We start from the raw sequence: 13,039 nt of genomic DNA on the forward strand, positions 1-13,039 counted from the left end.
TTGTCCCATGAAAAGATAGAATTAAATAGCTACAGAAAGGTGAGGGGTGAATTCAATGAGATGGTATGAAAGAGGGATACACGCACACACATCAAACCGATGGCAATGCAACTGTTGTGACCGTGTTTGGGCCCTTGATGTCATCAAGTGTCATGATCCTTTATTTAGTCATATAGGGTTGGGCGTTCTTTCATTACTGAGTTGCTTGGTGACATATCGTCTTCTTTTCTTCCATCAAGCCCTGCCCTCTGTTACTTTGTATTTTTTTTTATATAAGGACTTTGCCACCGTATCCTGTCTGCTTCTGGATCCAAATTCTGCTCCGTACATCACAGTACGACCAAGCAGACTCAATCCGCCATCCATGCTCCTCGGTGCACTGCTTGGCAGACATGGGGAGCACCTCCTGATGGAGGTTATGGACTCGATTTGAAACCTTTTCACCAGCGTCAACTCAATGGCCGTCCAGTTGATGCCCAGTGCTTCCCTGTAGACTTCACCACCTTTTCCAACCCATGCCATCACCTCCAATCAGATAGTGAGCATCTCACCTGCTACTGCTTCGCCTTCGTCACATGAACATTCCTCAGCGGAGGTAGGGGTCGTGATACATTTCTGCTAAACTCATAGTTGGTTTTTGTGCAGCACATTTGGAGGTTCTTGTCAAGTTGGCGTATGTTATTGCTGAGCAGGAAGGTTCCTTGCAGGTATCAAAGTCAGGCATTAAAATCATTCCCTTTTTACTCTTAAGAGTAGTCGTTCGGAAAACGGCTAATGTCTGCATCTAAGTTCAGGATTTGGGCCTCAGAGAGCGTGCAATGTGGCCTGATGACAGAGAACTTTTGTTTGTTCCTGAGGTTCACAAACAATCACCAACGGCTGTGTTGTGACTGCATTTGGGGTCTTGACAATTGGAACAGGCCTTTATTTTGTGACAGGCTCAGATACGACTTGATGTCTTACAGTATTTAAGCCCAATTTGCTGACAGACACATTGTCACTGTATTTTTGTAAATAAAAACGTCCGTGTCCTGTCTGCTTCAAGGTCCAAATTCTGCTCCTTAGTCACAACAACTAAAATTGGCAAAAATGAAGAAGGACAAATAGTGAAGTGGAAATATAGTGCCGTCTGGACTTCCTACAATAATAAAACAGTTGTAAATCACAAGGTCGAAGCCAGTCTCCAATCCCAAGCCTGGTTTCAGTAAACAACGCGTGAGCAGTGGTCATGCCCTGGTGCCGTGGTCCTGCTGATAAAAAGGAGGCGTAAGAGGAGATCTGTGCAGGACAAAGGGTCCCATCCTGAGGTTATTCACGCTACTTATCAGCTGTGAGTGATTTGATCTACTTCCTAACTTAACACGCTCCTCGCATGCAGGCTTATTTAAATCAGGCAATGTGCTTGACTAGACAGAAAATGTGTGACTTTATAACCCCCCATCTCCTTCAAAGAGTCAGTCATTATCTTATCAGCTTCAGTCCAAGTTTGGGCTGCAAGCAATCACAAGGCGCCGTAAGGCAAAATAGTGTTAGCATTGTTGCAAGTGGAGCGCAAGGGTACAGGATTCAGGAAGTGGAGGCGTGACAAGTAAGCTTGAGAAACAACTCTTGTCATGCCTTCCTTCTTCCTGTTTTGACATTTGCTTCTGCCTGTGTTACCAACTTAAGCCTGCTCTCTTAATCATGATTTGATCTGTTTTTCATCTATCTTTTTATTTATTTAGAAGATGGCGCTGATTCTGCTTGCCTTTCTGCTTGCTGCAATCCCGGCAGCCCACAGCTATCCTGCTACCTTCCAAGACCTGAGTGAGAGTCACGGTAAGTCTTGTCTCACTGTCACAGAGGCCTTTTAAAGTTCTTGATTAGATTTGTTTTCTCTGACAGCTAACAGGACCTCCATTAAGTTCCTGGCTTTGGGAGACTGGGGAGGTTTGCCTTACGCTCCATACATGACATCGGTGCAAAAGACTACTGCTGAAGAGATGAACACTGTAGCAGAGCAAATGGGAGCGGACTTTATTCTGGCCCTTGGTGACAACTTCTACTTTAAAGGTGTGGACAGTGTGGATTCTCCAAGATTTAAGGTCAGCCCATGACACATCTATAGAACTATTTACAGTACTGTATTTGAAAAGCGGAGTTGGTGGTTCTGATTGGTTGATATCTGGATTGAAAAAAAAAAACAGGGCACCTTTGAGGCTGTGTACACAGGGGAGTACCTGAATGTCCCCTGGTACGTCATAGCTGGCAATCATGACCATGCAGGAAATGTCAAAGCCCAGATTGAATACACAAAGAAATCTGCAAGATGGTAAGAAAATCAATCTGTCTTGAGGCTACGAATTGAGACTATACTGCAAAGAATGAATGAAAGCCAAAATATGTGGAATTTTAGGTGGTTTATAAAGAAAAACATTTTACAGCAGAATATGGAGTATTGGGATTTATCTAGTTTAATATAATAGTTGGCTCAGTGGTAGCGTGGTTAAAGTTTGGGGGTTTGATTCCCTGTCATTGTGACCGTCTCAAAGTATCCTTGAGTAAGGTACTGAACTTCCAGCTACTCCAAATGCTCCGCCATCGGTGCTTTAATGAGAAAGCGCTTTGAGGGCCTTACCAGGTCCAAAAGCGCGATACAAGTGACCCTCACCTATTCACCTTATTCCTTTGCTTAAATTCAATGTGTATTAAAAGGTTTGCTGCTTTTTGTTGTTTATTAGGAACTTCCCTTCCTACTACTATGAGCTGGACTTTCGCATCCCTAACACAAACAAGACTCTGACCATCATCATGCTTGACACCGTGATGTTGTGTGGGAACTCCCTCGACTTTGAGGATGGGCAGCCCAAAGGCCCCTTAAGTGCCGTAGATGCCAACCGACAGCTGAAATGGCTGAAGCAAAGGATGGCTCAGTCCAAGGCGGATTTCCTCCTGGTGGCCGGTCACTACCCGGTGTGGTCCGTGTCCGAGCACGGGCCCACCGCTTGCCTCCTGCGGTCAGTTCGACCCCTGCTGCTCAAATACAACGCCACAGCTTACTTCTGCGGCCATGACCATAACCTGCAGGTAAAGCCTGTCAAATGGACTGAAATATCCTTCCTGAACTCAAAGCCATAACCTCTCTTGCAGTATATTGAAGAGTCTGAAGTGGGCTACATAGTGAGCGGCGCTGGAAACTTCCTGGATCCGGATATCCGCCACTGGAACAAAGTTCCCAAAGGTTCTGTGAAGTTTTTCACTGGTAGTACGTCCACATTAGGTGGCTTCGTTCATGCAGAAGTCACGAAGAACAAGATGATGCTCACCTTCTTCCAGGCTAAAGGCACCTCTCTCTATCGTGCCGTGCTCTCACCAAGGAATGGCAAATAAATGACAAAGGAGCTTCACCTTTGCGTCCAAATTTTGTTTTTTTAAACAAATATGTTAAGTCAAATTATACAGAATGAATCAATATTTTGAAGGCTTACTTAGACTGAATTTATCTGAAATAAATGGCCTTTTCTCCAAGGTTAAGAGTTCTGTATTAATTGAAATTGTGACAAAGTACAGCTGCCCAACAATTTTCGAATGTGAACAAATTTCACTTTCTAAACAATTTCAATTTCTTGTTTGTGATGACAAAACTGAAAAAAAAAAGTCACATTACTTGCATTTCTGGCAAATGTAGTTTCAAATAAAGGTGGGTTAACTAACTACCTGCAGTCTTATTTTGCCATGCACGTCATATGTCGTTTCAGGTGGCATGTAAAATCGCTTGTAAAATCCTAGAGTGAGAAATGAGAAACATTTGTATATTTATGGTTCTGTCAACATTAATAATAATCAATTCTGTAATCCATTGAGTTTCATTTTTGTAATTCTTTGTGTTGTGTGCTAATTAAATTGTTATATTCTAAGTTAAGACTCTAAATTGTGATAAACATGCAGTAAGCCTTGTTTGCTTGTACCCCATGTGTTTGCTGAAATTTGTATTTGTCTCAAAGCATCACTGCTCTTCAGTCGAAAGGTTTGTGGGGGACAGGGCCTCCATGTAACACTTGCACTTGTAGACAAGACTGTGCCCTTTCGCTAAACGACTATTGTTCCTGTCACTCTTATGTGAATATGTTCATTTTAAAAATAAAACTTGATCTTGTCACTGTGCCCTACAATATCCCCAACTTGAAAAAAAGAATATTTTAGGTGAAGATTCAGGATGAACATTTGCACCAATTGTGCTTTGTACCTTTCTGTGACTCTTCCAGTCTCTGTTTCTACCTGTTTATTATATTGCGATATTAAGCCCAGTGGCAAAACATTCCATTTAAAACATCGCAATGTGGAACTACTGTTCATCAGGTAGTAGATATTGTTTTGGTCTCATAACGTCCAGACGTGAGTTACATAATCAAGAGGACTGTTTAAAAACTAATTATAATTGATTTATAATTGAATCAAATAACTCCTGAATTAGCTATTTACTTTTTTGGTAGGGAACAGTAAGTTGTGTGAAAAGAAATGATAACCAATTCGAGTTAGGCATTCAAGTTTCAAGATCACCTACAAAGGTTGCATTTTAGGTTCATCCTGAAATTTTATCTAAAAGCTGAATATTTCTAACGTAATGTATAACAATATATTTTCAATGTCACTAGGTACATTATGCTGGATATCCTTAAGTAACCTGTGCTGACTAAGGACAATTTTATGTTCTCACCTCCACACGGACTGCCAGGTGAGGATTGGACAGATTGGCGCAGAGATTCAAAGGATATAGTTAGTCCACCAATGACTGTTCCGCTGAGGGATGACAGGCTTAATTTATAGTACAAGTATTTTTTTACCTCTCACTTTACTGACGCGTTTGAGCATTTGGAGTTATTTCATTCAGAGTCTCACTAAAATGGTCAATTTTACTAATCGCTATGTTACTGCTATTCCTGCATTTGGCTCGTGTTTTGAGTGATTGTGAACAATCCGATCAGTGCGGGCACAAGCCTGTTGGTGACATGCCTGCCAGGTTCAGACAGCAATCAGGTTAAGCTGTCAAGTGTGACTAATGGACAAATAAGGATTCCTTAATCACCCCCCTGATGTAACCTATGCAGTAGGCTACATGCCTTGTGAATGTTACTGCTGAGCAGACACTTTTATCTCATGTTATTATCTCCCAGCTGGCTGGCTCTCAGATGAATTTGATATCTGATTGGTAAAATGCACAAGGAAGATGAAATGGAAAATAAATAAATACATAAATAAATACATAAACGAACGAACACATCCATCCATCCATCCATCCATCCATCCATCCATCCATCCATCCATCCAGCCATCCATCCATCCATCCATCCATCCATCCATCCATCCATCCATCCATCCATCATCCATCTATCCATCCATCCATCCATCCATCCATGGACGGACGAATAATATAAAAATAGAAGTATTGTGGCTGCAGAAATCTCCATCAATCATAATCTAATAAACCAGCACACACATCCATGTTATACGTACTTGTAAATGTCATGTTTAAGAACAATTAGCTGGTTGTTAAATGTCACAACAGTAACTAGTTAATGTGGAGCACGCAACAATAGGCTATGCATACTGTAGTTGCAAGTGCAACTCTCATATTATTGAAAGGGGTCCTGAAAAAAGAAACATTCCCATAAAGAAATAGGAGTGACCACATTGAGTCACTTGTCTGTGTTTGGCAAAGTGTCTAATATTTTCTTTTGTTTGATGATATTGAAAAATTCAAAGTGCGCAAACAATTCAAAAAATGAGAATTTTAGAAAGGGGTAAAATACTTTTTTCATGAAATAAAAGTAGACTAATGAAAGCAAGCCTTGACTGAGTAAGTGAGGTGCATCATTTCCAAATGCCCTGCGATGTTTTAATTCCACAGCTCAAAAGTAATAAAACGGCACCGTATTAAGGCTAAACTGCGCTTCTAATCTTCTTTACCTAATCCCTATATCCCTCACTTAATGTAGACAAGCATGTTGTAACCTTGAAGACTATTTAATTTACTGATGAAACATGACAGAAAAGTGAATACAGGAAAAGACAGTACCGGAGTACGTGTGTGATGTTACGGCATCTGTGCGGTCGTTGCTTCATATAAAATAAACTTTGTTCGAAATATAAATGAAAAACGTACCACAAGAAAGACAATACCTGTGAGTTTATCGTATACACCACAATTGATAAGTGTTATTCTCAGATCGATAGCTGTGTTCCAACTGCTTCCAACTTTGCCTAATCGGCATAATCTTCTTTTCCATAAAGGGTATCACCTTGTCACCTTGAATTCAGCGCTGACCAAGTCTAATTGAATTATTTCCACCCTATTAGTTGTTAAATCGGGGTGAGCAGTCTTAACTTGGCATGGAACAGCAGCAGTCATCACACTATTGCTACCTCCACCCACTCTGGCCTGGACTAACACTCAGCAGTCTTTCAATCTGGATCTGTTAACATTTCCATTCATTGTTAGCTTGGCAGCAGTCTATCACAGTCTTTGTTGACGTACATATAATAGCGAGATCCGTTTATTATTGTTGTTGCACATTGGCGTTTTTTTGCTGTGATTGCCGGGGAGCCACTTCACGGCACACTTTTGCCCAGATAAGCAGCACACGAAATAAAAAGATACCAGTGAATCTACAACAATAAATGTCACAAGTGTCTTAAAATGGAAGCAATATTATTGCATTGTAGACAATGTTGAGAAAGCATTACAAATAAGATAAAAAATGGTGATCTGTTTTTTTTTTATGTGAAAACGATTTTCTGTCGACAGACAAGCATCCTTGAATCTAGTTTGTATCTGCCAGTGGGACACAATAGGGTGTCCTCATGGTCCAATCCTTAGAATCCCCTTAAATATTTCTTATAGATGCGATAAAGCAGTGTTTGTCAAATATTGTCACTCTGCAAACTGCATTTTCTTTTTGTTACAAGTCACTTTTGTAGACTACAGAAAATAAAGAATATGTTTCGTGTTAAAATTGCCGTTGGTGACACATGTATACAATATTATACATCCAAAAGTCATTTAGAATTAGATGTTTGTTGATACTTGTTGATCTTTGTTGATACTATGTTGATGTATAGCCAAGGGATAATATCACTCTCTATGACATCCACATTTTCTGTTGCTTACTTAATTACTATGCTACGTATGGGAATGTAGTACGTATCTGTACTACAGCAGGAAAATTGTGACTTATAGCCTTTTCCTCCCCGTAGGCACTCACCAAAGAGGAAAAGCTTAAGAAAGGTGACTTCATGCGTCACTCTCCTTTGGGAGTGGCTGATTGTAGGATGGGGTGCCACTGGTAAGGTTGGAGGGAAAGAAAGAGGGGATGTATGGCATGACCCCTATCAGCGGGCTGGTCAATGGTGTCTCTGAAGGGGCTGTCATGGGGATGATGACGTCATCCTGGTCCCACACGTGGAAGGCATTGGGGTGTGAGTGGCTGAGGGAAGGGGTCATTTGGAGCGGGCTGACCCCCTCCATCACGCCATCTTTTTTCACATCCTCATCGACCGGACCCAGCAAACAGTCTGTGGGTGGATAACAAATGGCAGACAATGAACGCTAACCACGTATGGCACATAGCATTAGGGAAATAAAAAAAAATCATAAAAATATGTTCTATGTGCACCCAACGTCTAAACACATTCTGATTGCGTTTGTGGAATATATATAATGAATGAGTACTCGAGCTGTTTTCCTCAATTCAGATAACAAGCCTACCATATCAGAAAACCTCCATCATTGTACCATTATGAAAACTTTTTGAGTTTGAGTGATTACCTGTGATATCCAGTAGGAGGTCTTTTATGAGATGACCCACAATAGCGTAAGCCACAGAGACCACAACCACGGCTGCCACAAACACGTAAAAAACGGATTTAGGTAGCTGGATGATGTCCCTTGAAGGCGGCTTGTAATCCTCATACATTGGGTCGATGTTCTGGACCAGATACTGGAAGGAACGTCCCCCTCCTTCTTCTGTATTGTCAAAGCTATCCATATTCCCAAAGTAGGAAGCGTCAAAGTTTTACTCCAACAGATTCCAAATCAATCTTGCAGGGGATGCATATGGGGGGGAGAAAAAAACCAAAGCTCTTTAGTCAAGATTAATAACACAGAGAAGAAATTTAAACCTACCTTTGCAGAATATGTTTCAGCAGCTGTTGAGAGTTCGGGTATTTCACCATGTTTTCTCATGATTGCTTGATCCTGTACCAAAAAGACATCAAATTTTCTGTCTCTGCTCCACTGGGATAATCCAGACTGCAGGCTGCATCGCACGAGTGAGCAAGAGGGGGAGGAAAGACGGGATAATACTTCCAATTAGCAAACCTGGACCTATTCAATTCCCATTCCAGACAGATTAACCCATGTCAAGCACCAGAAGCAGTGTCTCCACAGTGAGATTCACAGATATAGAAAAAAAATAAACACATGTTGTGGTTGTTCTTACAGCTGCAATTGTTGTGAAATGAAATTAAATGAAATAAATTTGTATTGTATCGTATCGTATTGCATTGCATCGCATCAAATCGTATTTATTGTATACATATTATACAATATGGTGCAGTTAATGCACCATTTTTTGGTTTTGATATGGATATTATGACACACCGTGTACAAATTCTTAGTTAATATTTACAATTAAAATTAATATTCAAAATCATTGATTTTATCCAGAGTGACTGTAATCATGGCATTGAAAATATCTTTTTTTTCCAGTCCATTTCTTTTCTTTTAAAACCAGGTCTTAATTGAAAGCTGGTATCGTGTAGAATGTAAAACAGGTAAGAAACCCAACATTTGGTTTCTGTGGCAATAGAAAAATCACTAATTTCACTCCAAATTAATGTAGTCGAAAATATGCCAATGTTGGAAATTTTTTAATTTGATTTATTTACAAACTGATTTTCCACAAAGGCTTTTGCAGTGTGCACTTTGAGATAGGTCCAAAATTCCCCGTCATTTTCATTTTGATGCAATGGTAACAATATGCGGTGTATATACTGTAGTGCTAACTAAACTTGCATTAAAAATCCATCCGTTTCTTTAAATGATAGCGCAGAAAATAGTTAGAGAAATTAAGTAGTAACTGGTTTGTTCCGTAATAAATTGGAAAAGGGGCAAACATGTTGACCATTAATTGTTTTCCAAAACAGACATGATCAATCTGATTTCGTGTTGGACTGAAGAAATAATAATAATTATCATCATCATCATCGTCATCATCATCATCGTCATCATCATCATCATCATCATCATCGTCATCATCATCATCGTCATCATCATCATCGTCATCAACACTAGTGACAGCTGTTGAGATTGAGAAAATGGAATTTCAAGGATTTGGACAATTTTATCATTTTAAATTTCTTTGAATAATAATTAGTTGTCAAAGTAATTACTGATCAATTTGATAACGGATTAGTTGTTTAATAAATTGTTACACCGCTGCACCTCAACGACAAAATTAAACGGAACGACTGATCCCGTGAAGTTTAGCAGCAGGTAGCAATTTGTATTCACTAGTATTATATAAACAGTTATCTAGCAATCTCCTTTGTCCTTAATTCATATAATGGCTTTATAGATTATTTATACATTTTGCACGTTTCAACGTACAACGTGTACTTTGAAGAGTTCGCATTTTTAGTTCAAATTTGAGCTAGCATAGCATGTGACACGAGGACCCGAGACTTTACGAACATTAGTATTAACTTTCTGTTACGTTCAAAGGATCAGTACAGTCGGAGGTACAAGAATGGACTATTTCTTTGGCGAAGCACCCGCCTCAAATTCCAGCCAGAACGAAGGACGGGATGAGGACCCACGTATGGTACAATATTATTTTAATTCTTTCATTTCTACTTTTATTCAAGTATCAGAAGTAAACTTGCTAGCCTACTGTTGACTAGTGCTGTGTAGATGCTGGAACCTAACCATAACGTAGCCTACCGGTTTATTTGGAATATTATATTTTAGTAGATGTAAGCATTAATGATTTTCTCTGGTAACTTCAGGTCGATGATTCAGAGGCCAGTTCGAGCAGGAATGACACTGAAGAGAATTCCAGGTACTGTATGACACAGTATAGGCACCTTTTCGGACCCACTGTCTTGGTTGTTTTGGGAATTGTTTACTCATTCTCAAGTCCCTCACTCTATAGAGATTATTGTGGTGCGGTTCAAAGGTATAATAGCCCTAATCAAACCAGTAGTCCTTTGCCTTAATCAGTACCCAGGAAGTAGCCCTCGGTTTAAGAAAGGTTGGTGACCCGTGCTGTAGATGAAAGTCTCTATTATGTTTGCTACATTGTGCTTGCAGCTCCTATGACATCAGCAGAAGAGTGCAGGAACTGGTGGACAAGATCCACAACCAGCGCGCCAATGACCAGAAAGAAATTGAAAGCTTTCAGCAGACTATTGTAGACAAGGTAGATCATTTGTTTTAATAATAATGTGTACAGCTTTTGTTGGTGACATGCAAACCAAATGAGACCCCTGCCTCTGTGGCCCTTCCAAAGGTGACGGAGGTATGCCAACAAATGAAGGGGGACTTGTACAAGGCCTACGAAGAGAACAGCGACGAGATGCAGGTGACGCTGATGGAGTTGACCAATGTGCTGGATATGTGCTCCAAACTCCACAGGGAGCTCCTGGAGGCCAGCAAAGTGCTGACCGGCCTGCGAGATGGCCTCGCCGTCAACGGCGCAGCAGAATCCATGACAGACTAGATTGCTTTCAGGTTCTCAGAATAGTCAGGTTCCTTCCTCCAATTTTCAGAGTTTATCCGTTGCTGAGGATGTTGTAGACATAGGGCCCAATCGTTCAGATTTCACTCTTTACACACTTAGTACATTCTTTGCCCCAGTTTCAGGTTCATTGAAAGTATTGCGTAATCAGAGTTGAGTGCAAAAAGTAACATGAGAGCGCATAGTGTAGAATTGCAGTTTTCTTTTCACATGGAACACTTTAGCCATGTTGATTATTTAAATTTGTATTAAAAATACCATGAATAAAAAGCAGATGTTCATTTATAGTCCGATAAGGTTTTCATGCAACACCCTAAGTGACTCTAAGTCACTAACCACTTCAGTTTTTTCCTTCAAGTCACTAACCACTTCAGTTTTTTCTTCTTTCCTTTGCGATTCCATTTCACCGTTTCGTTAGACAAGAGGCCACTTAGCATTTGACAGCCTCTGTTTTACTGCTTTTCAGTACGCCATTTCCCATGGCTTACCATTTCAGCAGCATTGCAAAAATGTTTCCCTGCAACATTTATACGTGTAGTACAGATTTACAATATCCATGGCATGTTTCTCTACACTGGATACCGACAAGTATTGATGACCTCATGTCTGAAAGAATGATATCTAAAACTAAAAAGGGGAAGCGGTGTATAGTGACTATTGAGATAGCCTTTACATAAATGAAATCCTCAACCTAAAACACCCACAAAGATGGCAACCAAGTGCTCTAGTTTCTACATCCAATAATCCCTTTTACATCTTCTCATTGAACCTGTCAACATTTTACTGTTCAACTGTAAATGATTGAAGTCCAGTAATTGCTCTGCCCAGGATCAAGGCGTGGATGTCATGGGTTCCTGCCAATAGACAAAGCACAAATACAATGTCTTAACATCAGAGCATAAACATACAGTAACACTGGTGACCTCAAGTGGCTGATGGACATAGTTGCAGGTAAGACCCCTGGGGGACTTAATTTACGCAACTTCAGAAAGGGACAGATGTCCATATCAAATCTACGTCAAGTAAAACTAGTGATTTAAAATAAAAAGGTACTACTTTAGAAAACTGGAAGACTGATGTGAATGATGACCCTTAGCTTAGCTTCATGGTGCACAATGCTGTTAGCCACCACAGCAGCAACTGGGCTTCTAATTACCACGTAATCATTATACTACCTGCATTTTCTGCTGAGGGGAAAAGGGAAGCGTCTGTTTTGGGAGCATTTATGTGAGCCGCTTTTGATTTTTTTTTTTATAACTGGCTTACCTTCATAGGTGTTAACAGCCTCTAGGTTCATGACATGACGGATGATGTGGTACTCGTCAGAAATTCCGTTCCCTCCCAGCATGTCTCGGGCTTGCCTTGCGATATCTAAAGCTTTGCCACAGCTATTCCTCTTCAGCATGGAAATCATTTCGGGAGCTGCTCTGTTTGGACAAGAACAAGAGCATCATTGAGAATAGCCGTAATAATAAAAAAAAACGGATTAACATACGATAACTTACTTCTTCTCATCAATAAGTCTTCCCAGGGATAAACATGACTGCAGCCCGATGGTGATCTCTGTCAACATGTCAGCCATCTTCTTCTGCATAAGCTGATTCCTCGCCAGTGGCACCCCAAATTGAATTCTGATTGGAGCAGAGAAATATTCCACATCATAAGTTGAAATGGGCGTTGAAAGGCTCATTGCACTCGGATGCAGCAAATGAATGGTTAAAGGTTAATTAAAATGATTTAGGTAGAATACATAAAATACAAGTGCATATTGTGGCCATGGAGGGCGAGCTAGTACCTGTCCAAAGTATACTGTCTTGCTGCATGGAAACAGAATTCCGCCGCTCCCAGAGCTCCCCAGGCGATGCCATACCGAGCATTGTTGAGGCAGCCGAAGGGACCCTAGTGAGAAAGTCCCCAAAAAAGAAGAACATTCATCGGCCATTTCATTAAGAACAACTGCACAAGAGAGCTGCGAAATGAAATGAACTCTCTTTTGGAGATGCCCTCATTCTGCAGAAATACTTACAGCCAGACCAGAGACATTTGGCAGAAGGTTCTCCTGAGGAACTTCCACTTCATCCATTAGAATCATGCCAGTAGCGGAGGCCCTCAGAGAGAACTTGCCCTCTATCTTCGGGGTAGCAAGACCCTTCATTCCACGCTCTAAGATGAAGCCGCGCACCTTTCCATCTTCGCACTTGGCCCAGACCACTGCAATGTCTGCTTCAGGGGAATTGGTGATCCTAGAAGAGGAGCGTAAACCC

At 40.7% G+C, this 13,039-nt stretch overlaps 2 protein-coding genes across 6 annotated transcripts; both read left to right on the forward strand.

The window, feature by feature from the left end:
• Window positions 1-1,175: 1,175 nt before the first annotated feature.
• Window positions 1,176-4,143, forward strand: acp5a (acid phosphatase 5a, tartrate resistant). Of its 5 annotated transcripts, none has more exons than XM_061274986.1 (6): window positions 1,176-1,330; window positions 1,725-1,818; window positions 1,867-2,084; window positions 2,187-2,311; window positions 2,721-3,066; window positions 3,130-4,143. In XM_061274986.1, exons 2-6 carry the CDS (start codon window positions 1,728-1,730, stop codon window positions 3,367-3,369), a joined length of 1,020 nt encoding a protein of 339 aa, XP_061130970.1. In that variant the 5' UTR covers window positions 1,176-1,330; window positions 1,725-1,727; the 3' UTR covers window positions 3,370-4,143. The 5 variants fall into 5 exon arrangements, with proteins under 5 accessions (XP_061130970.1, XP_061130972.1, XP_061130971.1 ...); XM_061274988.1 differs by having other exon boundaries at window positions 1,177-1,330; window positions 1,885-2,084; XM_061274987.1 differs by lacking the exon at window positions 1,176-1,330 and adding an exon at window positions 1,461-1,588.
• Window positions 4,144-9,295: 5,152 nt separating this feature from the next.
• On the forward strand, window positions 9,296-11,416 carry syce2 (synaptonemal complex central element protein 2). Its single transcript, XM_061274083.1, has 5 exons — window positions 9,296-9,532; window positions 9,761-9,860; window positions 10,045-10,097; window positions 10,349-10,457; window positions 10,548-11,416. The coding sequence occupies exons 2-5, from the start codon at window positions 9,786-9,788 to the stop codon at window positions 10,755-10,757; spliced, it is 447 nt and encodes a 148-aa protein (XP_061130067.1). The 5' UTR covers window positions 9,296-9,532; window positions 9,761-9,785; the 3' UTR covers window positions 10,758-11,416.
• Window positions 11,417-13,039: the final 1,623 nt, after the last annotated feature.

Source organism: Syngnathus typhle, linkage group LG3, assembly GCF_033458585.1.
Source record: "Syngnathus typhle isolate RoL2023-S1 ecotype Sweden linkage group LG3, RoL_Styp_1.0, whole genome shotgun sequence".
NCBI classification, from domain to species: Eukaryota; Metazoa; Chordata; class Actinopteri; order Syngnathiformes; family Syngnathidae; genus Syngnathus; species Syngnathus typhle.

Excerpts from the sequence above, each read along its gene's own strand:
- syce2 (XM_061274083.1), top strand. The coding sequence starts at position 9,786 with ATGGACTATTTCTTTGGCGAAGCACCCGCCTCAAATTCCAGCCAGAAC. Across the intron at positions 10,098-10,348 it reads GACACTGAAGAGAATTCCAG|CTCCTATGACATCAGCAGAA; the intron begins GTACTGTATGAC and ends TTGTGCTTGCAG. Across the intron at positions 10,458-10,547 it reads AGCAGACTATTGTAGACAAG|GTGACGGAGGTATGCCAACA; the intron begins GTAGATCATTTG and ends GCCCTTCCAAAG.
- acp5a (XM_061274986.1), top strand. The coding sequence starts at position 1,728 with ATGGCGCTGATTCTGCTTGCCTTTCTGCTTGCTGCAATCCCGGCAGCC. Across the intron at positions 2,085-2,186 it reads TGGATTCTCCAAGATTTAAG|GGCACCTTTGAGGCTGTGTA; the intron begins GTCAGCCCATGA and ends AAAAAAAAACAG. Across the intron at positions 3,067-3,129 it reads GCCATGACCATAACCTGCAG|TATATTGAAGAGTCTGAAGT; the intron begins GTAAAGCCTGTC and ends CCTCTCTTGCAG.